The following is a 24,357-nucleotide window of genomic DNA, read 5'->3' as shown; positions in this document are numbered from 1 at the left end:
TGACGTGAAGAACGTGTTCGCCATAATGATAATAAACCGTGAACACAAAGCTACATTTAAAGAAATTAGGGACTGACTGAGAGGTCTTCCTTGATTCGTGGATATTTATCTAGCTGCAAGCAGGTTCTGGCTGACATTCCTGGGCAGGGGTCTTGGTAGAGTTTGGAAAAACCGAGGGAAAACTGAGCCGAACAACGAGGTAAGGGTTAGCATGGCAGCTAACAGGCTAGTTTAGCCTTCTCTAATGCTGCTAATGGCTAGTTCCTGCTGGCTAGCTAACATGCACAAGCAGATCTTATGCACCCAGGCGTGGTTTAAACTTCACAGGATTGGGTTTACACGTGAGGACAGTTTATGACTAATGCACACGATTGCTTTTAATGTCAAAGTGGTTAGCCGTGTTGTGTATCTAGCGAGCTACCTGCTGCAGCTTCCTGTGCTTTGCTAGAGTCTTGCTAGCAAAATACCGCAACAGGCAGTGTGTGGTGAGCGAGTTTGCCGCTGTTTGCCAAGTTTTAGCGACAAGTGAGTGGAGGTAAACACTCCCAGCTTGTGCGACCTACACGCTACCTCCAGCCATTTCTGAAACGCTGCTTCAGTATCGTCCTTGCTAGCATGGTAGCCAGCGGTGTGTCGGTGTTTGACAGTTGCAGTGAGTCCCAGGAGAGCCGCTGCAGCTGCGGCCGCCGCTCCTGTTTGTGTTTGGGGAAGTCCGTCCATCCGCTCCTAGCTGGAGATGCGCCTGGCTGCTCCACTTCACCTCATTTCCCTTGGTTATTTGTTTGGTGGAGTGTCATGCCTCTAACTGTCAGAAGAACTGAAATCCAAATGCATATAGGCAAACAATACAGCGTTTACTATCCTTAAAATGCAAAAGATTAGGCCAGATGTATACATTTTACATTTTTGCAACATTATTTGTCCCCTTTCCCCAAATAGATCTCCAATATTGGAACAGAAGTTACAGAACTCTTCCTGTGTTATGTTGCAGGAGTGTTTTGTTTGTGTTTACCTTGCAAAATACGTTTGGGTTGATATATTGATGCAATTATCTTGGTATGAGAGTAGATATTGTCTGGGATTTTGGGTTTCTTAATAATATGGTAGTATGGCGTCAGTGTTGTCTGTTGCTGGTTTTAAAGGCTGCATCACAGTGAAGGGATGCAGTGTCACGAACCTACCAGACTGTTGTTGCTCTTCTGTTTGTTTCTTCATATCCACATTACTAGTGATTGATCATCACAAGTTATTAATCAGTTATTAAAGCACCAGTAGTCGTCATCCTTACAATACCGAGCTACTTAATGCCTTGATTTTTTATTTGATTCATATGCCTTAGCCCTGTTGTGAATGTTGGCTGCAACATATATTGAAATGCGTTCCGTCTTTCTATCAGGCTGTGGCATGGCGTCGGCATCTGCCAGCGTGGATTCAAAGGCAGAGCTGACTGCTCTACTGGAACAGTGGGAGAGAGAGCAGCAAGGTAACACGCAGGAGCTGGTCAACATACTCACCAAGTAAGTAGTTAGGTTTCCTGTATGTTTAATATGTTTATCATGGGTGTATTTGTCAGATGTTAAGACCTCTACATACTTCTCAGAGGCGCTTGCAGGGTAAACAAGTTTATTTGATGTAATTTGTAGAATCTCTGAGCTGGTTGAGAAGGAGACGGAGGAGTACCACAAAGCGGATCCAGATCCTTTTGATGACCGACATCCTGGTATAATAAATAAATACATAAATAGATAGGTTAATGGCAGCATCTATGGGGATAGTTTTAAGAATCTGTAAGTAATTAACTTTATTCTCTTGATTACTAGGGAGAGCCGACCCAGAATGCTTTTTGGGCCATCTGCTCAAGATCCTGTTCAAGAATGATGACTTCATGAACACAGTAAGAAAGAACTGAAATGATGAGTGTTTTTTTTTCTTTTTGGGATGTATATTTGTTGGGTCTGAGATTGGATGATGAGTTATTTTGTTTATCTCCTTTCTCCCTAGCTGGTGAATAGCTATGTGATGACCAGCAGAGAGCTTTCCCTTAACACGGCAGCCTGTCGCCTGCTTCAGAACATCATGCCCGGGCTGGAGACCGCTGTGGTCTTTCAAGAAAAAGTAGGTTGTTTCTGTGTTTACGGGAAGATGCAGCATGTGAGTGTTTCTGGCTCGATCTCCAACTGTTAGCCCTTATTTTTCCTGTGTTTCTGTGTCAAAGGGAAGTTAAGTCATCAATGATTAGCGCCCTCTGTCAGTGACAAAAAAGAGCAAGTACAAGGACAGATCTGTAACACAGCTTGACAGATTAAAGATGAACAAGCCAGTTAAGTAGAGCAGAGATCCACAAGAAACATCTAGTTTAAATGTAACATGTCACAATGCAAAATACTGTAATAATACTGATTTGCACTTTGCTTTTTCTCGTGATGCTGCTCACTTCCTTGTGGCATCGTCCTCCATTGTTGAGCAGCTGAAAATGCAAGTAGGGCTGGAGGGGAGAGGCCGGGGTGGCAGGGAGTTAGTGTTCCAAAACTGGGTGCATTTTGTGTGATATTTTGCCTCGGGACAGTGGAAGTCATGCTTATTGCACCATGCTGCTGCTGTATTTCTCTTTTCTCTAAAACATCTTCATTGTTTGATCTGTGTCAGAGTCCAGCCTGCAAGTTAGTTACACTTTGACCACCACTGTGTGCTATTTGACGAGTGGGCATAGATAAACTGGCAAAAAGGATTGCAGTGTGCTATTTCCCTGAATTTGAAGCTACATTTTTTAAATGACTTTTTATGTTTTGAATTTGTTACTTGTGTTTGAGAGCTTGATTGTAGAAAAAAGTACTTCTACATTGACAAACCTCAAATTCTATAAACACATTGTTTATAACAAGCTCTTTGCATATATATGAAGTGAAAGCACTAGGCCAAGTTAGGAGGAAAATTGGTGTGTCAAACCAAACAAAAAGAAATTAGTGTCATTTTCCCATTTATTTGCATCAAAACATAGAGGGGCATAACCTATTGCACAAGTAAACAAAACATTTTTCTGGAAAAATAAAAAATCTAAAATACAGACAATAATGCAGGGTATGGCACACTATTTTGATGCCTTTACTTTCTTAAAAGACTGTATTCTTAAAAGATCATAAATCCACAGTTTGCACAGCAGATGAATGCTCCTTGGCTTGAGGTAGCAATAAAAGGCTGGAAATGAGGTGTTTGTTAAATGGCAAGGTGCCAGTGAACTTAAAAACTTTAAAAAGTCCAAGGCACATGCACTCCTTACAAAAGATTAAAAAAATCTTTTAATAATAGGACGATGTGGCACGATTAAAAAGCAGTAAAAACACCAATGTGATGTGCCCTGCAGCACACTGGTGTTTATGTTGTTGTTATTTTTTGTAAGGAAAGTGTACCTTAGACTTTCTCAAGTTTTTTTTTTTTTTTTTTTTTTTTTTTAAGCATAAATTTACATTGATAGAGACCATTGATCATCTATGAGCAGAAACTGTGTCTCTATATCTCACCACTCGCTCCTGTGTCTGTGTGTTTCAGGAGGGAATAGTTGAGAGGCTGTTTAAATGGGCTCAGGAGGCCGAGCAGCCACTTCGAATCTATGCCACGGGCTTGCTGGCCGGCGCCATGGAGAACCAGGACATCGCTGCCAACTACAGGGAAGAGAACTCAGTTTTGGTCAGTAGGTGATGCTGCTGTCTCAAACGTCATTTTTATGTTAATGGAGAAGAACAGATGTGTATGTGGTGATGGACAGAAAACAGCTATGAAAACTTACTCCAATGAACATAGGAAAATAGCATCAGAAATATTTGTTCTCTAACAGTGGGTAACAAGGGATAGCAACTGTTTACTATCTTGTTGTGTGTCTTTCTAGGTACCACTGATGCTGCAGCGGCTGCGTGAGCTTCAGGATAAGGATGCTGAGAGCAAGCGGGAGTTCAAACGTCCCAGCCCCAGGAAGACCCTGGGTGAGCCTTTGCTTCCTCTGGATGAGGAGGCTGTTGACGGAGGCTTTGAGGACAATCCTTTCACACCGGGCAGAAATGGGGCTGAAAGGGAGGCGAAGGGGGCGGATGAGGATAGGGATGAAATTTCATTCTCCGCCATGGAGCCTGGAAATGAGCTTTCTTTCCGTCTCAACTCCCCTCACAAGACCAGCAGCCGTGCCAACTCGGCAGTCAAAACCATGATGAAGCCCATGTCCGCCCTGGGCTCGCTGACACACCAAGACGTGAGCGATGGCAGCAGCTACCTTAAGAGGAAGGTGGAGAGGGAGATTGGCAAAAAGGCCAAACAGAAGCTGAATTTCTCCTTGCCAGAGCCAGAGAGGATCTTCAATGAGCTTTCAAACAGCAGCTGGTCTGAGATGAGCCCCTGGGTGATTGGCAACAACTATCACCTGTACCCTCTGACCCCAGAGATAGAGCAGAGACTCATCCTGCAGTATCTCACGCCCCTCGGGGAGTATCAGGAGGTCAGTCCAGTATTACTGTTACTTTACATGTGTATAATCAAATGCATGTAGGGCTAGTGTTTTGTGGTATTTAGTTGTGCAATGTGTTTGACCTTTTTGGTTGCTGTATTGTTTGTGAAAGCCACTGGTTTTAGGATCCAAATTACATTCATGCTCTCTTCACAAACTTACCAGCAGATGTCAGCCTTCCTCAGTTAAAATACCCAGTCTATACTTACAATGTATACAACAGCTGGGGAAGATCAGAAAATTTTTTTGCAGGCGTTGCTTTGTATGTTGAATTTGATTCTTCTGTTTCTTTGTGGCAATTTTTAACCAAATTGAATCCAAGAAATGTCAGCTTACTACATACAGTAGCAACTGAAAGAAAGACAATTTTAGCATGAGTCAACAGCATCATTGTTTTCATTTACACTTCAAATAAGGGGCATTGTTTCTCTTGTACCAAATGAGCTCAGTGACATGATTACCCATGGATCAGGTAACAGAGTGTTGTTAGATCAGTAATGGCTGCTGAAAATGTGGCTTTACAATCATATGTCAAGATTGAATTAAAAACAGTTATTTCAAACAGATATAGTAATGGCTGTATTTTTGATCGATTTAATGCTTAGTGAATAAAAATTGAACAGTAGTGGCTTCTGTGCAGAAGTACTTTGAATGTAGTATACATGGCTCCATAATAAGATGCACTGACATGATGTATGTGTCCCACCTCCTTTTCTCACAGCTCCTGGCAGTGTTCATGCAGATGGGAGCGCGTGAACTGCTCATGCATTACATGGATCTCAAACAGACAAATGATGTGCAGCTCACCTTTGAGGCTCTAAAGGTAGGGCGATCTCTCTACAGCCGACATGACTGAGCTCCTCTGTGTTTTTGGAAGAGTAACAAGGTCAAACTCTCTGGCCTCACCTCTGTCCTTTTCTCTGATCCCGTAGTACCTGGCGTCTCTGCTGCTGCATAAGAAGTTCGCTGCAGAGTTTGTGGCACATGGAGGGGTTCAGAAATTGCTGGAAATTCCCAGACCATCAATGGCGGCTACAGGGGTGTCCCTGTGTCTCTACTACTTGGCCTATAACCAGGATGCAATGGAAAGGGTACAAACATACATACACAATGGAAACATCTTCTGGAATCAGTAAAAATTTTGTCAGTAGTCCACCCAGGCTTGTGTAATTAATGCATATGCACCACAGAAAAGTTGGTATTTGCATTAATTGTGTGTCGCAGGTAACATCTGTATTCTTAGCATTTTCCCCTGTACCTGTCCTTACCCCTCAAGGTGTGTATGTTGCCCCACTCGATCCTGTCAGATGTGGTTGGCTACACACTGTGGCTGCTTGAATGCTCACACGCGTCAGGCTGCTGCCACGCCACCATGTTCTTCTCCATCTCCTTTTCTTTCCGCGCCGTCCTCGAGCTCTTCGACAGGCAGGATGGGCTCCGACGCCTCGTCAATCTGGTAGGACAAATTAATACTTCGCTTTTATGTGATCCTCACTGCAACCTGCTGATAAACTCTCTAGGCCCTGTCATTCATGGAAATTGTTTTATGCATTGAAATAGTGAAAATTATATAGGGTTCATATAGTCATGAAAAACCTGGAACTCTGAACATTTTGTGAAAAATTGTAGCTTTGCAAAAGTTAATGTAACTCTGACAAAAGCAGAATACATACTGTTGAGGATTGTCCAATTAAGAGAAATAACATAGGGTGGAACCTTTGTAGTGGAGCTGTCAGATAGGCATTGTGTGCATGCATGTGTCTGTTTGTCTCAGCCAGGTGAAGAAAGTTGAAAATAGCTTATTTTACTTCTTCAAGTAAATACTGTCAACATTTTTGGTCAAACCAGTAGAAAATTGGGTTGCTTCAGCTTAGACTAGAATCAGCAATAATAATAAAAGGTGCATATCTATTATTTATTTGATTTAGAGATGCTCATACTACATTTGAAAAAAAAAAAATAGACCGACTCTCACATATTTCATATATTTAAAAAAAAAAAAAAAATACTGACAAATTCAAAAAATAGTTTCTTTTGATCCTGGAAATTGAGCAGGAAATTGAGAGGTCATGGAAATGCCACTGAAATCTATTGATGACAGAGCGTATGAACCCTGAAGATAGTGAGATTTTAATGTGTTATTTTAACACTTCACATACTGGTTGTTGATTCTGTACTGATCTCTTATTTGAACTGACTGTTTGCAGATTAGCACGCTGGAGATCCTGAACCCTGAAGATCAGGGAGCGCTGCTGAGTGATGATGAGATTTTTTCCAGCAGGCAGACGGCCAAGCATACCTGCATGGCTCTGCGCCGCTACTTCGAGGCCCATCTGGCCATCAAGGTAGAGCAGGTCAAGCAGTCCCTGCAGCGCACAGAGGGGGGCGCTCCCATTCACTCCCAGCCCTATTATAAGGTATGGAAGCAAAAGAGATTATTTAAGATTACCTCTTAGATGCACTGATATCACTTTTCCAATACAGATACTGAGTCCAAAACTTTAATTATTGATCCATTACTTTCACAGAACAATCTTGAACTAGTTTGGAGAAAATAATTAATATAAAATTCTTCTTTTCCCACCATTTGAGAGATAAAGGCTTCTGTGTGCCAAAAATGAATACAGTTTATTGTTATTTCATGTACAGACAGAGCTTTTGGTATTAGTCTTTGGTAAATTTTCTAATACCAGTATTTCAGTTTAGCCCAGTATTGATGTACTGATTGCATCAGTGCATCCCCATTGCCCTGACTGGACAGATTATTTTTTAATTTATTACACAGATGTTGGTGTAAAGTAGTTCTAGTGGCTGTAAATGGAACGCATGGGTTTGCTGCTGATGAGTTGTTTATATTTCCTGTAGTGATTTTTGGCATCCTTGGTTTCTCCCCAGGCGGTGAGCTACAGCCACGAGCAGGTGGTGGAAATGATGGAGTTTCTGATCGAGTACGGTCCGCTCCGTCTGTACTGGGAGCCAGCGGAGGTCTTTCACAAGCTCTCCTGCGTCCAGCTCCTGCTGCAGCTCATTTCCATCGCCTGTGACTGGAGAACCTACTATGGCAGGTAGGGACAAGACACCAGTTCTCTTAAACATCCATCACCTTTTTTGTCTTTTATGCCTCCACACCAGTGACAGCTGTGGTTGGAGACATTATATTTTCAGGTTGTCCGTCTGTACATATGTCCTATTCTTGTGAATGTAATATCTCAGGAACGCTGTGAGGGAATTTCTTCAAATTTGGCACAAACGTCCACTTGGCTTCTATGATGAATTGATTAGATTTTGATGGCCAAAGGTCAACATCACTGCACCCTCACAATCTTGTTTTTGGCCATAAATCAACAGTTCATTTAACAAAGTTTCACACATATATCTGATGGGATAAGATTATGAAGTGATGACATTTTTTATGAGTCTGGACAGACATGGATATAAACTGTAACTTGATTTTAGTAAGAATGATCATTTTTGCATCATAATTTTAATTTTCACTGAAAAACTAATTGTTAAAACGATGATTATGTGATATTTGCTGAGGACTGTACCAAGCACATACGATTTGTTGAAAAATTGCAATTTTTAATGTTGCAATTAGCCATATCATGATTCTGATAATATTTTGAATAATTGCAGCTACTTCCCATTTCCATTAATTTTTCCTGCTTCCCACATCTAGATATTCAGTGATTAACATAGCGACTCTTTTTCTGCTCTGCTCTCTCCCTATAGGAGTGACACAGTGCGTTACGCCCTCGACATCCTGAGTATCCTCACAGTCGTTCCTAAGACCCAGCTGCTGCTGTCTGAGGCTGTCACTGTGCTTGACGAGGGGGGACCCACTGTCTCCACTGTTGGTATGTGGTGTTGGGAAGTGATAGCATTACAGCTGATACATCGATCAAAAGTACATTGTCACTACATAGCTGTTTGAAACTGGGTATAACTGCAGCTACTTTTCAAGCATTCTTAAAAAAACAGGCTTAGGTTCATGTTCATGTTTGCAAATGTTATATATTTTGTATTTATATGAAGGAACAGTGTGTAAAACATTCAGTAGACAGACCACTCATATTAACCTACTTGAATACATTCAGTATTTATTAACTTGGCATACTTTATGTTTCCAGCTGTGAATGGAAATGTAGAGTGTTTCATGAGTGTGTTTACATGCACATTAGTGTTCCATTTATATTCATGAGATGGCTCATGTAAATGCCATATCCCCTTCACAGTAACCTGGATAAGCCCTTATCTTGCATATGAAAAGCCAAATATGCTAGTTGATATTAAGTAGTGTGTCCTGGCATGTCAGCATCATAATCCGTTGGGTTTGGCAAACGGTGCAAGTGCTGTATCCCTGGAGTTGCAAACATTTCCATGGAGCCACAAGCATCAAAATAATAAGCTACTGCTGAACACAGCAGAGAAACTATAAAACTTTCTATGTATGGAGTTGCATGTAAATGGTTTCTGATGGGTCCATGTAAGACATTTAGTTAGCACAAGTTATTAGCACTGAAGAGCAGATTTTTCCTGTAGTGTACCACGTTAGCATAACTTTCTGGCATAGTGTCAGCTGGAGACTGAGTATTTAAGTTTTTTTGGAAAAAATATATTGAGTAATAAAAGTATTTATGCTCCAAAGAATGTAATACAATATACATCACATTAATACTTTAATTAAATAGAATATCTAAAAAAAAATGTAAGAGATGGTTAATATTGTTTTTCCTCCTGTAGGAATGAGCATAGTCCTGGCAGTGGCAGAGGGAGAGGTGTTTGTGAACGATGCAGAGATCCAAAAGTCGGCTCTGCAGGTGGTTATCAACTGTGTCTGCGCTCCAGACAAACGTATGTCCAGTATTGGCAAGTTCATTGCAGGCACAACCCGCCGCCGCCTGCCCCAGCAAACCAAATCCAGTGAGAGTGTGCTTACCAAGATGTGGAATGTGGTCCAGTCCAACAATGGCATCAAGGTACAGTTAATTTGTTCCAATCGCCAAAACCTTTTTTTATTTATTTATTTTTATTTTTAGGCTGTCGTAAGGACATTTTTCACAGTGTAGACAAAAATTCCTTAAAGAAATGGCCAATTAGTGCTCTAACAAACTGGCAGTAAGACAATCTCTCTACCTGTTGCGCGGTGTAACACCAAGAAATATTTGACATGATGCAGATGATGATTTCTTGATGTTGCTGCATTAGTTCTCTGATAAACCCTTGCTGATCAGTAGGGCATTATGGTCAGAGGGTGGTTGTTGTTTTTAATTTTTAAGGACTTTTGTGTTACAGCTTTATGAATTGAGTCATAAAAATAAAGTTGTCCTGCCTTGCCAACACGTATCAACAGATGAATTCAGATAACAGATGTAACTGCTCACTCAGTGCAGGGCTCTAATCAAATGGTCCACTTGAAGCTCAGTAGAAACCCGGCTCTGTCAGTCGTCGCTCCTAACCTTAGCTCTCCTTGTGTCCTGTAGGTACTTTTATCCCTGCTGACAGTGAAGATGCCCATCACAGATGCAGATCAGATACGAGCTTTGGCCTGCAAGGCTCTAGTAGGTTTGTCTCGCTCCAGCTCTGTCAGACAGATCATCAGCAAGCTGCCTTTGTTCAGCAGTGGACACATCCAGCAGCTCATGAAGGAACCTGTGCTCCAGGACAAACGCAGCGAACATGTCAAGTTCTGTAAGTTTGCAGCTGAGCTGATAGAGAGGATCTCTGGTAAGCCCCTGCTGATCGGTACGGACGTGTCTCTGGCCTGGCTGCAGAGGGCCAATGTGGTAGCTCAGTCCAGAATCTCCTTCCCTGAGAAAGAGCTGCTGCTACTTATTAGGAACCACCTTGTGGCCAAAGGCCTGCATGACACGGCCAACACACTTACCAAGGAGGCAGACCTCCCCTTGGTAATGCTTTCTCATTCATCCCATTCAACTTCTGCTTTCCCCCCTGTCACTGTTCCTCCTCCCCCTTCCTCCCCTGTTACTACTCTCCCCCGCACCCCACGGCTGGCCAACGGTGTCGGGTCAAGACTGGGAAGCCACAGTTCTCATTCGTCCACCCCAATGTCAAATCTTCCACAGCCCCGTCCCTCCACATCACAGCCCATTGTCTCTGCCTCTCCTGCTTTTCCCTCCACGTCCGTGCCTCATTATAGCAACGGCTCTCCACTGATTGGCCGAATCGTGTTCTCTCGTGAACGACCGCTGGGGTGCGGCACAATGAGCTGTAAGAAACCGCGGGTGCTGAGGCAGAAGTCTGACCATGGGGCCTTCAGCCAGAGTCCAGCCATGAAGAAGCAGCTGGACAGGCACCTGCCCTCCCCCCCTGCGTTGGACAGCATTATCACAGAGTACCTGAGGGAACAGCACGCACGCTGCAAAAACCCTGTGGCCACCTGCCCCCCTTTCTCTCTCTTCACCCCTCATCAATGCCCAGAGCCCAAACAGAGACGCCAGGCACCCATCAACTTCACTTCCCGACACACACGAAGGGTCATATATCCTAAATATGGAGGAGTGGATGGAGGATGTTTCGACAGACACCTCATCTTCAGCAGGTAGAAGTTCCAGTCCCTTTGGGTTTTGTTGGATTAATGTTTCCTGACGGAAACCTGAAGCGGGATTACTTGACAATCATCCACAATCATTTCTCTCTGCTTTTTAATTTCCATTTCCCCAGGTTCCGTCCCATCTCTGTGTTCAGGGAGGCAGATGAGGACGAGAGTGGATTCATGTGTTGTGCCTTCTCAGCTCGCGAGCGGTTCCTGATGCTCGGGACATGCACAGGGCAGCTCAAACTGTACAATGTGTTTACAGGCCAGGAGGAGGCCAGCTACAGCTGCCACAGCTCAGCCATCACTCACCTGGAGCCTTCACGGGTCAGTGGAGAAACATACCAATATATCAACATCTATTATCTTAAACTGTTGTGAGTCAGATTTTTTTAAGTGACTGTGGTCTTACATGACCTCTGGCGTGTAACTACTGTCATCCATCTTATTTTGAAATTTCCTTGTGTCGTTTCTGTAGGATGGCTCTCTGCTTTTGACATCAGCATCATGGAGTTACCCTCTGTCTGCACTATGGGGCATGAAATCAGTGTTCCTTATGAAGTAAGTGAAGTTTGCAACAAATGACTCTTGTCTCTCAGAGAGCGCACATAAAATGTTGACACAATAAAGTGCATGAATGTGAGATATTGCTGCATGTTGGAGTGAGCAAACTATTAAAAACTATGAACCACATGATTGCTATTTGACCGCTGATCAACAGTTCAGTTTGGGACTTGTGCCTGTCTGCCTCCATGTATGTGGTCTCCTCTGCCTCTTTCTGCTGTCAGAAGGGGGAGCTGCCGAAAGGAATTGACATGCTGTTTAATTATGCACGCCAACAGCCTGAGGGCTGAGTCCTCAGTTCATGGAACACAAGCACTGGGTTTCCTTCTCCCCACTGTTAAACCAAAGCAATACTGAGACTTTGCTGGTTGAGTCAGAGTGGTTTTATGGTGTCTTTAAGCAACTTAAAACTGCTCAGCTTTTAGCTTCATTTCATTTTAGCTTTACTTTAGCTTCCTTTTTTTATTCAAATGTTGCTCTTTTATTTTCAGGCATTCCTTTTTAGGCGACCATTATGTGGAGTTCAGTAAGCTGTCACAAGACCGTGTCATTGGGACCAAGGAGCACATCGCACACGTATGTCAACTCTGTCAACATTTTAACCTGACGACACGAGCTATGAAAAATATCAACCTTCAGTTTAAAAAAAAAAAAAAAAGCAAAACAAAAGTGAATGCTCATGTTTAGCCTTTGTGTTTGTCAGATCTATGACATCCAGACAGGGCAGAAGACTCTGACCCTGAACAACCCAGACCTGGCCAACAACTACAAGAGGAACTGTGCCACCTTCAACCCAACAGATGACCTGGTACTGAACGATGGCGTGCTTTGGGATGTGCGCACGGCTCAGGCCATCCACAAGTTCGACAAGTTCAACATGAACATCAGTGGAGTGTTCCACCCCAACGGCCTGGAGGTCATCATAAATACAGAAATCGTATCCTTAAGACATGAACAAGTCTCTAGAGTACAGTGGGTGTATGCAGGTCAGTTCTGGGATTCGTGAAGCATGCTCAATTTTTTTATTTACCCCAAAGCAACCTCTCAGATGACTGGGCAGTAAAGTTGAGTCCAAAGCCATCTTTCAGCTGTTTAAACACATTATGCTATTGGATTGATACTCTTTTTGGTTGCATTTTATTTATAAGTGGTTAAAAAACAACAACAAATCAAAATTTGTGAGTAGTTCTGGCTTTAGTCTTCCAAACATGCATGGCTGCTGAGATTGTTTTGAGTCACTTTTTTTGCAAGGCAGAAAATAGTTTTATGATGCCACTGCGAGGGGAAAAACTTCTGCAGCATTTGAGTTGCTTACATACAACCATAGCATTTCACTGAAAAGTCCTGCAAAATGGGGAGTGGTGTTATGCTTTAGAGAAGGCAACCTTTAGGTGAGAAGGAAATGTCCCAGTGATTTGTCCCAGTGATGAGATGATAAATGCTGGCTATTGAGTTTTCATTTTGCTGCAAAGCATTCAATATTTATTGCAATAAAAATGTTTTTGTAGCACAGGGAGAGTGTTAATTGTTGTGTATTAAAATTGACATCAGAATAAATGACAGAAATAATGTCACAATCCTTAATGAGAGTTTCAGTGGGATCTGCGGACCTTCCACCTCCTTCACACAGTTCCAGCTCTGGACCAGTGCAGAATAGTCTTCAACAATAACGGCACTGTCATCTATGGAGGTAAGAGCAGCGCCTGTTGCATGATGGGAAATGCAGTTCAGTGGGTCACGAGGCCTACAAACAACTCACTCCACAGTCAACACTAGTGTGTGAAAGACGTCTTTGAAAGCTGGCAGTTATGAGGGGAAGCGAGCGTGCGTGTGTGTGTGGAGAGGTGTGAACAGAGCCTGCAGAGGTGTGTGCTTGATAGCACAAGGTCGCTCTGAGCCATATGGACAGAGGGCTCGGCACCGGGCTGGCAACAGAGAACCAGCTGGCTTGCACAACCTCACAGGAAGAGCCATGGGCATGCCATAATGGCTTTGCCCATGCAAGTAGCTCATTACCACTCAGGAGCCAGAACCATGTGTCGGTATCATAAGTTTTCACCAGCTGACCGCCACAGTGCACACAGTGTGCAACTGGTAGATGTTTCAGTCTGTGCCCTTTTTCTGTGTGCTCCCATACACCAACACTCTCTCCCATTTTCTCTGTTGTGTTTTTGCAGCGATGTTGCAGGCCGATGATGAGGATGACATGATGGAAATGCAGATGAAAACCCCCTTTGGTTCCTCATTCAGGACCTTCAATGCCACAGACTATAAACCAATTGGTAAGGCTTTCCTATGTCAAAGTTATGGAATGCTCAGTGTTTAAAGGAATGGTTCACCTAACATACAAAAAAGATACAGTAGCTTCCCACTTCCCACAATGTAGCCATCCAAGTAGTGTGATTTGGTGAGGTTTCCAGTCTTCTGCAGTCTTTCCTGTCTTCACGTACCCCATTACATTTGGGCTGGGGGCTATTTGTCAGTGGAGTCCAAACTGTCAAAAATTACATGTGGAAAAACTAGGGATGTCCATAATAGATATGAGAACTGGCTATCTGCTGTTATATCCATGTTTTTTTTTTTGTTTTTTTTTTTAACTCAACAAGTGCTTCACACAATTTGCCCATTTCTCATTTCTAATTTTATAATACGTTACATTTTCGACAGTAGCTAGCTCTTCGCTTAGTGCATGAGTTATCCTTGCAGTGCATTTCGATTCGGGCAATTACCGTTTGTCTTGCTGGCGTGCTTTACCATCGCCCTCAGCAGCGCTTATTGGCAGCTCAGTCATTTTACAGATCATCTGAGTGGCTTCCTCAGAACCGTGGGTCACATCTCCTTGCTGGTCCTGGTAAAAATGAGGCAAGGGTTGTTTGTTGTGTATCCTTTGCCTTGACCTGGTTGCTTGTTTTTTTTTTTTTTTTTTTTTTTTTTTGTGTTGTAACATTTTGCTGGTACTGCTGCTGTATTTTAGTACTATATCGCGCAGCTCACAACAAGGGTCATTAACTTTTCTTGTCAAACGATCCCAAACCGAGCTTGATGTTCCCTTCATTTTGCCTCAGTTGTTTAATGGCAGAAGACCGACAAGGCTCTACATACTAACATAGCCTACGTAACGTCATTAGACCTCCCTCATTCGCCCTAAATCTTGTATATTCACTTTCTTTAACATTTGACAGATTCACCCTATAAAATTAATACAAAATGTAAATTTTTTTGAAAAAGTGCCATTTTCTTCTAACTGTTTTGAATATCTGGTTAATTTAAACAACTAGTTAATCGCCTAACTGGATATCCATGCACATCCCTAGGAAAAATTCAACAGCAACAGCTCTTTCCAAAAACACCTTAGCCATCATAATCCACAGCGCTCGGGGGCGAGGAATTTTCCGAGGAACTATTTCCTGCTGAAGAACACCACAACTGTATCTCTCTGCCCCCCAACGAATTCGGGGCAGATAGAAGTTTTTTTTTAATGTTCTTTTTTATTTTTATTTAACATTTGTTTAACCAGGTTAAAGCCACACAGAGACTGACATCTCTTTTTTGGTCGGGGCCAAAAAAAGGCACCCGATACAGTTTGCCGGTGTTCTTCTGCTTTTGCTCAGAGATATTTTAGTCCCACCTGTTTGTAGGTTTTACATTTTTAGGTCATAGCTTATTATTTTAGTGTTTTCAAGAAGTTGAACACTGACATGTCCTTTTCCTTCCTCTTAGCCACAATTGATGTCAAGAGGAATATATTTGACCTGTGCACAGATACGAAGGATTGCTATCTGGCTGTAATTGAGGTAAGTTTTTGTCATCATGTGGCTGACCGGAGCCACATGGCATTTAAAAGCAGCTGTGTTATGTAATTATCTTATGTATTATGCTAATTGTTGTGGTGACTTATGTAGTGCTGATCATATGAAAACATTGATTCCCTCTGTGTTTTTCCCACAGAACCAAGACTCTGTCAACACTGACACAGTGTGCAGGCTGTACGAGGTTGGACGACAGAGACTGGCAGAGGAAGAGGAGGAGGATGAGGAGGATCAGGTGAAGGATCACACCCAGTTCTCGTTATTTGGACAAAGCAGTGCCTTTGTCATTCTTCACAGTTCTTTACAGACTTTGCATTTCATATTTTTACACGTTTTATTCCCTCTTTGGTCAGGAGGATGATGATCAGGAGGAAGATGACGATGATGACGATGACTCTGATGATGACGTCGATACGGATCCCCTGATCGCCGAGCTGGAGAACGAGAACGGCGGAGAGGATGAGGATGACGAGGAAGAGGAGGACGGGAATGATGACTTTTCGCCCTCGGATGATGAAGAGGTAGCCCGTCTTCTGGAGGAGGACGGTGATGTTGAAGACGATGACGACGACGATGAGGACGATGATGACGATGAAGACTCTGATAACGAGGATGTTGATCTGGGTGGCGATAACGGTAAGAAGTGGTTAAAGTGAAATATCATCTACAGTGCGTCTCTACATCCTTTAAAAAGTTTCAGCGGTTGAATTTGAGCTGCATCAGTTTTAGGTTCTGAAATGTTGTAAATTAGGTTAAGTTTTGCCTTTGATCCTTTTTTATGCTTTTTTTTCTATTGTTGAGACGATACACAAAACAACGGCTTACAATAACAAACACGATAGTACAGAGGAAATGAAACAAACATGACACAATCCATCAAACAAGACATGGTGAAAAAAAAAGAAACAAAGAAGTAAATGAGTAAAATAAATAATAATGATAACAGAAAGGAAAAAATAGTTCAACAAAAGGATTTACAAAAAAGACAATCTACATTACTCTTAGATGCTGTTTCACAAGAGTTTTAAAATTAACATTTTTCTTTGTCTTGTCCTTGTCTATTTGTCTAGCCAGTAAATCATCATACTCTGAGCTGCTATTGTTATTCTTTGTATTTTTTTGTTTTTAGTCTTGAGGATTATTGGGGATGATTTGACCTTCAATTTGATTTACACTTAAAAAAAAGTTCATAATTTAACCTGTAGCCACCCTGATTTCGAGACAGTATAGTGATGCAGTAAAGCTGAGCTTGGTCTAGTTTCTATGCTTTCATGCAGCTGATAAAAAGAGCATCAGTTTAAGAAAAAAAAACACATGATGGACGTTGAGCTCCTGAACGCTCTGAGGACATTTTGCAGAAGCCACTTTTGCCTTTTTAGCAGTTTTAGTCCATACCCAGTGAATTACGCAACACCAAGTCTCTGCAAACCCACGCTTCTAAATCTATATTTGTCTGTCAAACCTACAGACAGCTCCGACAACTCCGACCTTGAGGATGACATCATCTTATCCCTGAATGAGTGAGGAGCCATCGGCATCTGGGACCGAAAGACTTGGACAACACGTCGAGACTTCTGTGGGGGAGAGCTCATAAACATTTGAGTTGCAGAACAGGAGGCAAGAAAGGAGGACTCCATCAAAAGATAAGGTTGGAGATGACTTTGAGCACTGCCAGTTTAAAAACCGCAGATGTCTGCGCAGCCTCGGGACTCGGAGCGACAGGACCAGGTAAAAAGAATCTCAGTGAGATCAAGGAGGAGAAAAAACGCACAGAAATGGACTTTTTCTGATGGGCAAAAGATTGTATATGATATAGTTTTATAAAAAAAAAAAAAAAAGTGGGCTTGTTGAGTGAAATGGTCTGTGTGGTACAAAAGTGAAAAATTTTATATTTTATCAGATCACATAGCTCCTTAAAGTGAGCATTTCCATTTGATATGGACTCTCACCCATTTTATAAAGCTCTGTTTGGCTACATATTTGTCTACTTGGGGAATAAAATACACATCGTCGGCCTGGGTGGTTCTGTATTACTGTGGCAAAGTATACAATGCTTTCTTCAGCGTGTTCCTTGCTGGCCCACCTGGCATAATGGCCAGACAATTACCAATATGTTATATTGGGCAGCTACAATAGCACACAATCCCATGTTGCAGATCGTTTTCCAGCCATAAGTCCCACACCTTAAGCTTCATTGTCACTGTCGCCACAGAATCGATGACCAAAATGCCACAGGCAGTGCCATCACTGACGACTGCCTCTTGATTTCATGGTGTAAATAGAGAAATAAACATGGTGCTCTTGAAAGGCTGAAGGGAAAGTATCTTTTTTTGACACCGAAACAACTGTAGAAGTATTGACTGAACAGACACATGTCGACACATGACATAATGGCTCCTTATCTGCTGCCTGCCATTGTGTTGTTTCCCTACCCGTTTTAGGAGCCATGCAAGAATTTGGCATCTGTTGATAGATACAGTCAGGGCTTCAACTTCTCGATAAAGGTGAGGTCCTGTCACATCAGTTCCTCTCTATTTTATGTTAAAATAATTTGGGGCTCATTTCAAGGCTGAGATGGTATTTTATCAATACAGTAAACTTCTTCTCTCCTCTTGGCTCAGAATGTAATTGGTCTTAAATCCTAGAGAGAGAGAGTTGAGGAACACGGGGGAGAAAAACATCTGGCAGGTAATGATTAAATATTGTATAAGATGACTTTGATGGATTTGTTTTTCAGACTTTTTTTGTTTTTTCTTCTGATGGATTGACAGGTGGCTCAAAACTCTTGATCTGTGATGAGCATCCTTCTAGCTGAACAGTGTAAAAAAAAAATAAAAAAAAAAAAACACGCTTACCTACACACTTTTTGAAAACAGTGTGCATTTCATGATTTTTCTCATGTTTTTGCCTTTATGTAATCATTCTTATCCACTTTTGTTTCTTAAGGAGACTCTGAGTTTCTTGAAACAGTTGATGTACAGCTTGTATGTATCTAAAGTATTTTTGCTATAAGTAAAGTTTCAAAAAATATTTTTGTGTTTCCTTGTGCTTCTTTTAATGAAGGGTGATTCTGACTACCAGTATACTGTTACTTAGCTTTAACAGCAGAGACAACTCTTGATGTGAGATGTGAGGGGTCAAAGCTAGAAGTCATTCTGGTTAGACAGTAGCTGTGATAATCAACAAGGGTCCAAATAATAAATTAATCAAAGACTGTGCTCCTCATGAACTTTTCTATATGCTGTATTATTGGTTTGAAAATGTGTGTGGGTCTTTATTTTTGATAAATGAGACTAACACTATTGCCAAATACTGAACATTTTGGATACATGACTTTTGATTTATGTTAAAAAAAAAAAGAAAAAAGAAAAAAAAAATCTATCTAAGGCACGTGCACACACGCTAAAAGAGAAAAAAATCTATAGATGCATGTCAGACACATGTATTGAAAATGCATGTGTGGCCTTACACAGTACAATCTTTTCTAGATACTTGTGCAGGAAACAGGGCTGAGATGATCTGCAAGGACCTGCGATGTGTCACAGAAAATATCCATTTGCAACAAGAACGAGCATTAGCTGAGAAATATGTATTACTTAAACCGTATATAATTACATTTTTCTGACAGACTCTTTTGTATGGCCTTAATGTATAACACTTTCCATCTATTCAGCTGTCTGAGTTGCTGCATTGTTCATGCAGGGATTTGCCATCACATTTTGCTGTGTCCTCCTCCACAGATAATAATAGAACACATTAAAATAGTCACAATAAACACATTAGGACGGATCAAATAAGATTCCTAAAGTCTGTGTGTGTGTGTGTGTGTGTGTGTGTGCGTGCGTGCGTGCGTGCGTGCGTGCGTGCGTGCGTGCGTGCGTGCGTGCGTGCGTGCGTGCGTGCGTGCGTGCGTGCGTGCGCGCTCATGTGCCTGCGTCTCTGTGCACAAGCACGTGTGTGTCCATGTGTATAGATAGTCCTTATTTTGACCATAGATGAGTGCACGTGAAAGCGTGTAATACCAGAATTTGAGAAAAAGAAAACGGGAGAAACTGTGTTTTTGTTTGTGTGTGTGTGTGTGTGTGAGAGAGAGAGAGAGAGCGAAGGCAGATGATTGATGAGTAGGTATGGCATGCTCCTTATTACCTCTTCTGGTTCTTATTGTCTGCTGAAATTGGGAGTGTTGAAACTGATAGTAGCTCTTACTGTGTTAGGCAATCCCAGTTTCCAGTGGACTGCTCATCCTCAGTGCTCTTAAGGTGCTGGTGCATCAAAGGAGCAAAACATAACCACAAATCAACCGGAGCTGACAAACAAAAAAGAGAGAGAGAGAAAAAAGAAAGTCATAGAAACAGAGAAATGCACCAGGCATGTTGAGCATCTGCTGCGATTTGAAGTGTTTTTGGTGCCAGGTAGCACCAGCGTGATGGGAAAAGCTGTCGAGCGTATTATTTTTCTGTTTTGTTTGTTTGTTTTTTGTTCTTTTTTTCCCTAAATGATTATTAGCTGGGATACATATTTAGATTCTAAAGCAGCACACACACTCCTCCAGCTTTATGTATGTGATTTAAACACCGCCCACAGTGTTCCACTTGAAATAATAGACAGATGGGAGTCAGTCATGGAGTCGCTGTGATGGAGAGAAATTACCTTGCTGAATACTGCCCTCCCTCCCACACTTCATCAAACTCACTGGACACTCAATATTCACCAACATCACTCGGCTCTATTTTTCTAGTCATAATTGCCTTGCTGATAAGACAAGACAGTTTACCACACTGTAAAATGCATATCCACAGCCTCTTACTGCATACTAAACATAACATGGCCTGTTATTAATGACCAAACTCTGCATTTATTTAATTTTAAAATACACTGATATCAGAATAGGAAGTGCTTTAATTGCCAGGAGTTTATCTTGCTGGCACTGGTTCAGATTCGTATTGACAGCCTGAAGTTCCACAGTACATAATGAAACACAATGCAAAAGTGGCCCATAGACCGTGGAGCATGCCTATCTCCAAATGCACATTTAGCAGTCAGTAATCTATAATGTGCATCCAGGCAGTGTAGTGCGTTTAAGGGTAGCAATCGAACAGCAATGCATTGACCATTTCACCACCAGAGCAGAGTGAGATTCACTAAAGCAAAGCGCCAGCCTACAGATGGATGATGATGTATGAGAGTATAGCCTATATGACACAGATCTTTTTTTTTTCTCTCCTTACGAACAAATGCCGCTGGTTTCCAACATCACCCGCAGAATGTGCGCCGTGTTCCCAAACTGTACTGCCAGTAAAATGTTCAGATCCAGGTCAGGGGTGAGAAAATGCTCCAGTTGGCAGTGGACGATTTCCAAGGCAAAAACAAGTACTGCAGTATTTCCAAACATTTTATCTACAAAGATTAGGCACAGTCTGTTGAGGATGTTTCATTCCATAATGTGGCGTTGTTGAAACCCTCTGCCCCTCAGTCAAAACACTGCACTGATTATAACAGCAGAAGTCTGTTAACAGTGGAATTGCAGTATGCTGTAAATAAAAGTCTAAAAAAAAAAAGGCTATAACAGCAGGGACTACTTCATCATATGCAGAATGTAATAATTTTACAATCAAACTTTTTCCTCCACCTTGATACAAACTGAGCCATATTCAGCTGCCTCCTATCCTTTCCTTTCCTGCATGATCAAAATAATCCGTGTGACATTTTCAAGCAAAAACTTGGTGTGCCTTGCAGTGTTTGTTTTGCTGAAGTGTGCCAGCAGCAAAAAAAAAAAAAAGAAAGAAAAACAGTAACTAGGATTTAATATCATGTAACACTGTAATGGCTAATACCATGCATTAACACATTATGAATTCAAGAGCATGCAAACATCACATTCAGAAAACATTGAAACAACAGCAAACCTTTGTTTGTTACCCGCCTCAACTTGAATTTATGAGGTTGTGATTAGGTACAAGTTACTGGCAATAGCTATTCCTCTGCAGATCTCATTCTGCTGTACATGAATGCTGTGTGAACTTCATTTGTACACAGCAACTGCCTCCCTGGTGTCCAGTACATGAAGAAATCAACTGCTCACTTTCCTTATAATTAGGATCAAAGAAAATTAAATGATCATAGTTGCATCTCACTTAGGTATGCAAGAGTAACTGCACTATGACAAAGCATCACTTCTGAAGTGTGACTCAACCAGGAGTCTTTTTCCACATGGTCAGGCCTGGTAGTTTTTTTTTCTTTCTCTCTCTCTCTCTCTCTCTCTCTCTCTCTCTCTCTCTCTCTCTCTCTCTCTCTCTCTCTCTCTCACTGATGAAAGACTATATGAACTAGTTATGACCAACAGCCCCCCAAAAGCTATACACATTCAATCAAGAAGCAGGAGCATCATGAGGGCATCCAGGATCCTACCATGAGAAAATGCAGTTTGTGTTGTTGATGGATGCAACTGCCTGTCATGTAGAGAGAGAAAGAGAAAGAGAAAGAGAGGGAGAGAGAGAGAGAGGGAGAGGGAGAAAGAGAGAGAGCATATATTTGCAAACGCGCTTGACACATCAGTGTTGACAAAACGAGTCATGTGACGACCATGAAGATGGCGCAGCTTACGGTATATTGCAGTTTGCTCGGATTTTCTTGCACCACTACAACAGCCCGGACCGGTGAACAATATCACGACTGCTAATTAGCCCGGTTCAGCCCATTCACCGGGAACCACATCACGGCGCAGTCGAGCCGGAGCGGATCAGCTGGACTTAATGGCACCGCGATTGGCTTGATGATGACCAAATTAAATAAATAAACCTCGAGGGAGGGAAAAAGAACTATTGCCGTTCCAGGGCGAAATGCGGCTGCAATAACACCGATTTCTGGAGACTAGATTGCCGCTCACCGTGTATCTGTGTGTGTGTGTGTGTCTCTGTGTGTATGCGTGCGTCTGTGTAGGCTATGCGTGTGTGTTTAGTAGGTGGACACGGAGACTGCATCAGACTGGAGAGACACGCCGGGACATAATAGAGCCGCGATATAAAGGCATTGATGGTCGTTTCTCCCTCACAAACGTCAGGATACTGATTCCGGTCGAGACATGCAGTCCGATGTGTAAGGAGCCAGGATAATTTCTAGCCCTCAGCTCTCATTTTCAGCAGCATCTTCCCACGATATCGACATAATGTGGCTTGCTCTAACGGAGGGAAAATAACCAAATATGTGGATACCTACAGAAGAGGAGAAAATCGGAGTTGGTGAGTCAATTACACCCCTTAATTGTTATTGTTAATTTCCAGTGCTTGCTTTTTCGTTTTGACTTTTATCATTCAATGCTTCATTCTCAGCTTATTTTTTTATTTTTTATTTTTTTATTCGAGGAACACCCAATTTTGTTCTTCGTCATTCCGCATTGGCTATCAAACACATTTCGCTCAGTTTTTCTGCCCATTATTGCCCATTACACCCAATGAAAAACAGATATACTTATAATGGCTGATGGACACGGCCAGTGACTGCATCGGAAGGCAAATTGCGTGGGATGAAACAACCCATAACCTTTAGGCTGCTGTCGCCGTTGCCTGCCTATATGTAACCGCAGGCGGTGCTTTATCAGCTGGCTTATTCTCTAGTTTTTTGGAGGGTTTTTGTAAAATGCGTCAGTGTGGCATAATGTTTTTTTTTTTTTTTTTTTTTTTTTTTTTTGTGCCTTTTTCTTTGAAGAGCATCTCGGTGAAGGAGGGGGGGTAGGTATGTGTGTGTGTGTGTGTGTGTGTGTGTGTGTGTGTGTGTGTGTGTGTGTGTGTGTGTGTGTGTGTGTGTGTGTGTGTGTGTGTGTGTGTTTGGGGGCGATTCGTGTTGAAACCACGAGGGGGCATCGAGACTGCGTCCATCCAACAGGTGTAGGCTGGAGTGTAGACTGGAGCCTACCTGTAGAAAGCAGACACCTACTGCCGCTGCGACAACTGGGACTATCACCACACTAATGTTGCGCCGTTTCTTTCTCCTTGTGTGCACTTTTACCCCGGACGCTTCTAATCTAAGACTTTGTCTAATTGGCTCAGCCTTCCTTAATGATTCGCCCCCTTTAAAAATAAAAGAAACAATGATTCTTGGATGCTATGCAAATGCCACAGCAAACTACCGTGACATTTTAGTGATACCCTAATGCCATGAAGTGCGATAAGGTCACTCAAAACAAGCTACCGAGCACCACACACACACAGTGAGTCCCTATAGGAGTATCATAGGAACACTATAGTGGGTTTTCATTAGGGGAATGAGTCATGTCCAGATGCTCTCACTTGCAGCGATACTCACGCTGGCTAGCACATGAGCAACCCCCCCTACACACACACACACACCCCTACCCGTACCCCATACCACTGCACCTACACACACACATACACATTCCCACCTCCCACCACCACCCTCCACGCACAGCACGCACACGCAATTATTCGCAGGCGTTACATATTGTCAAAATTGTTTCGTAAGAGCTGCACTTGATGGGAAAAAAACACCATAATGTTGCCTTAGGGACTTTTAGTAGTGGCTGTTTATCATATCGCACTAAAATCGCAATCTGCTAAGGCACCATTATCATGCTCTTATAATATTCCTATAGGATAAAATGTAGTGATTATAGTTTTTCCGAGGTATTTTAACACGATTCTTCCTTAACTGATGGTAGGATTACTGTAGTTAGAGGAAAGCAGCAGCAGCCGGGGGTACTGACCAGGGGTAGACAGAAAAAGATCCAGTTTCCAGTGAGGAAGAGGGGAGAGGAAGCAACAGTTCTGCACAGCCTCCGCATCCTGTCAGTGTGGTGCTGAATGCCATGGCGCTGTCCACGGTTCTGAAATGCGGAGACGCACAGAGCCACTACAGCACTCATGTTTACATGCCGAATTACTTTGCTGTGTTTTCTGTCCGCCTGTACATACACTGGCATA

General features: G+C 42.3%; 2 protein-coding genes across 2 annotated transcripts in view; both read left to right on the top strand.

Moving 5' to 3' along the window:
* The first annotated feature begins 7 nt into the window (after nucleotides 1-7).
* On the top strand, nucleotides 8-18,334 carry dcaf1 (ddb1 and cul4 associated factor 1). Its single transcript, XM_030055643.1, has 25 exons — nucleotides 8-199; nucleotides 1,397-1,517; nucleotides 1,644-1,720; nucleotides 1,821-1,894; nucleotides 2,002-2,115; nucleotides 3,547-3,684; nucleotides 3,884-4,483; nucleotides 5,214-5,315; nucleotides 5,425-5,583; nucleotides 5,769-5,948; nucleotides 6,700-6,909; nucleotides 7,388-7,557; nucleotides 8,225-8,349; nucleotides 9,236-9,471; nucleotides 9,976-11,054; nucleotides 11,177-11,375; nucleotides 11,527-11,609; nucleotides 12,104-12,188; nucleotides 12,316-12,549; nucleotides 13,209-13,302; nucleotides 13,790-13,894; nucleotides 15,333-15,406; nucleotides 15,561-15,656; nucleotides 15,775-16,057; nucleotides 16,890-18,334. The coding sequence occupies exons 2-25, from the start codon at nucleotides 1,405-1,407 to the stop codon at nucleotides 16,943-16,945; spliced, it is 4,686 nt and encodes a 1,561-aa protein (XP_029911503.1). The 5' UTR covers nucleotides 8-199; nucleotides 1,397-1,404; the 3' UTR covers nucleotides 16,946-18,334.
* Nucleotides 18,335-22,379: 4,045 nt separating this feature from the next.
* The window catches only part of LOC115361991 (dedicator of cytokinesis protein 3-like), a 56,171-nt gene continuing 54,193 nt past the window's right edge, over nucleotides 22,380-24,357 (top strand). Inside the window, exon 1 of the mRNA XM_030055737.1 lies at nucleotides 22,380-22,659. Within this exon, the coding sequence (XP_029911597.1) occupies nucleotides 22,623-22,659 (37 nt within the window). The 5' untranslated portion in view covers nucleotides 22,380-22,622. The remainder of the gene's footprint in view (nucleotides 22,660-24,357) is intronic.

The sequence above is a fragment of the Myripristis murdjan genome, chromosome 7 (assembly GCF_902150065.1).
Source record: "Myripristis murdjan chromosome 7, fMyrMur1.1, whole genome shotgun sequence".
In the NCBI taxonomy this organism is placed as follows: Eukaryota; Metazoa; Chordata; class Actinopteri; order Holocentriformes; family Holocentridae; genus Myripristis; species Myripristis murdjan.
Note: the sequence above shows the minus strand (reverse complement) of the source record. Positions and strands in the feature narration are given on the sequence as shown.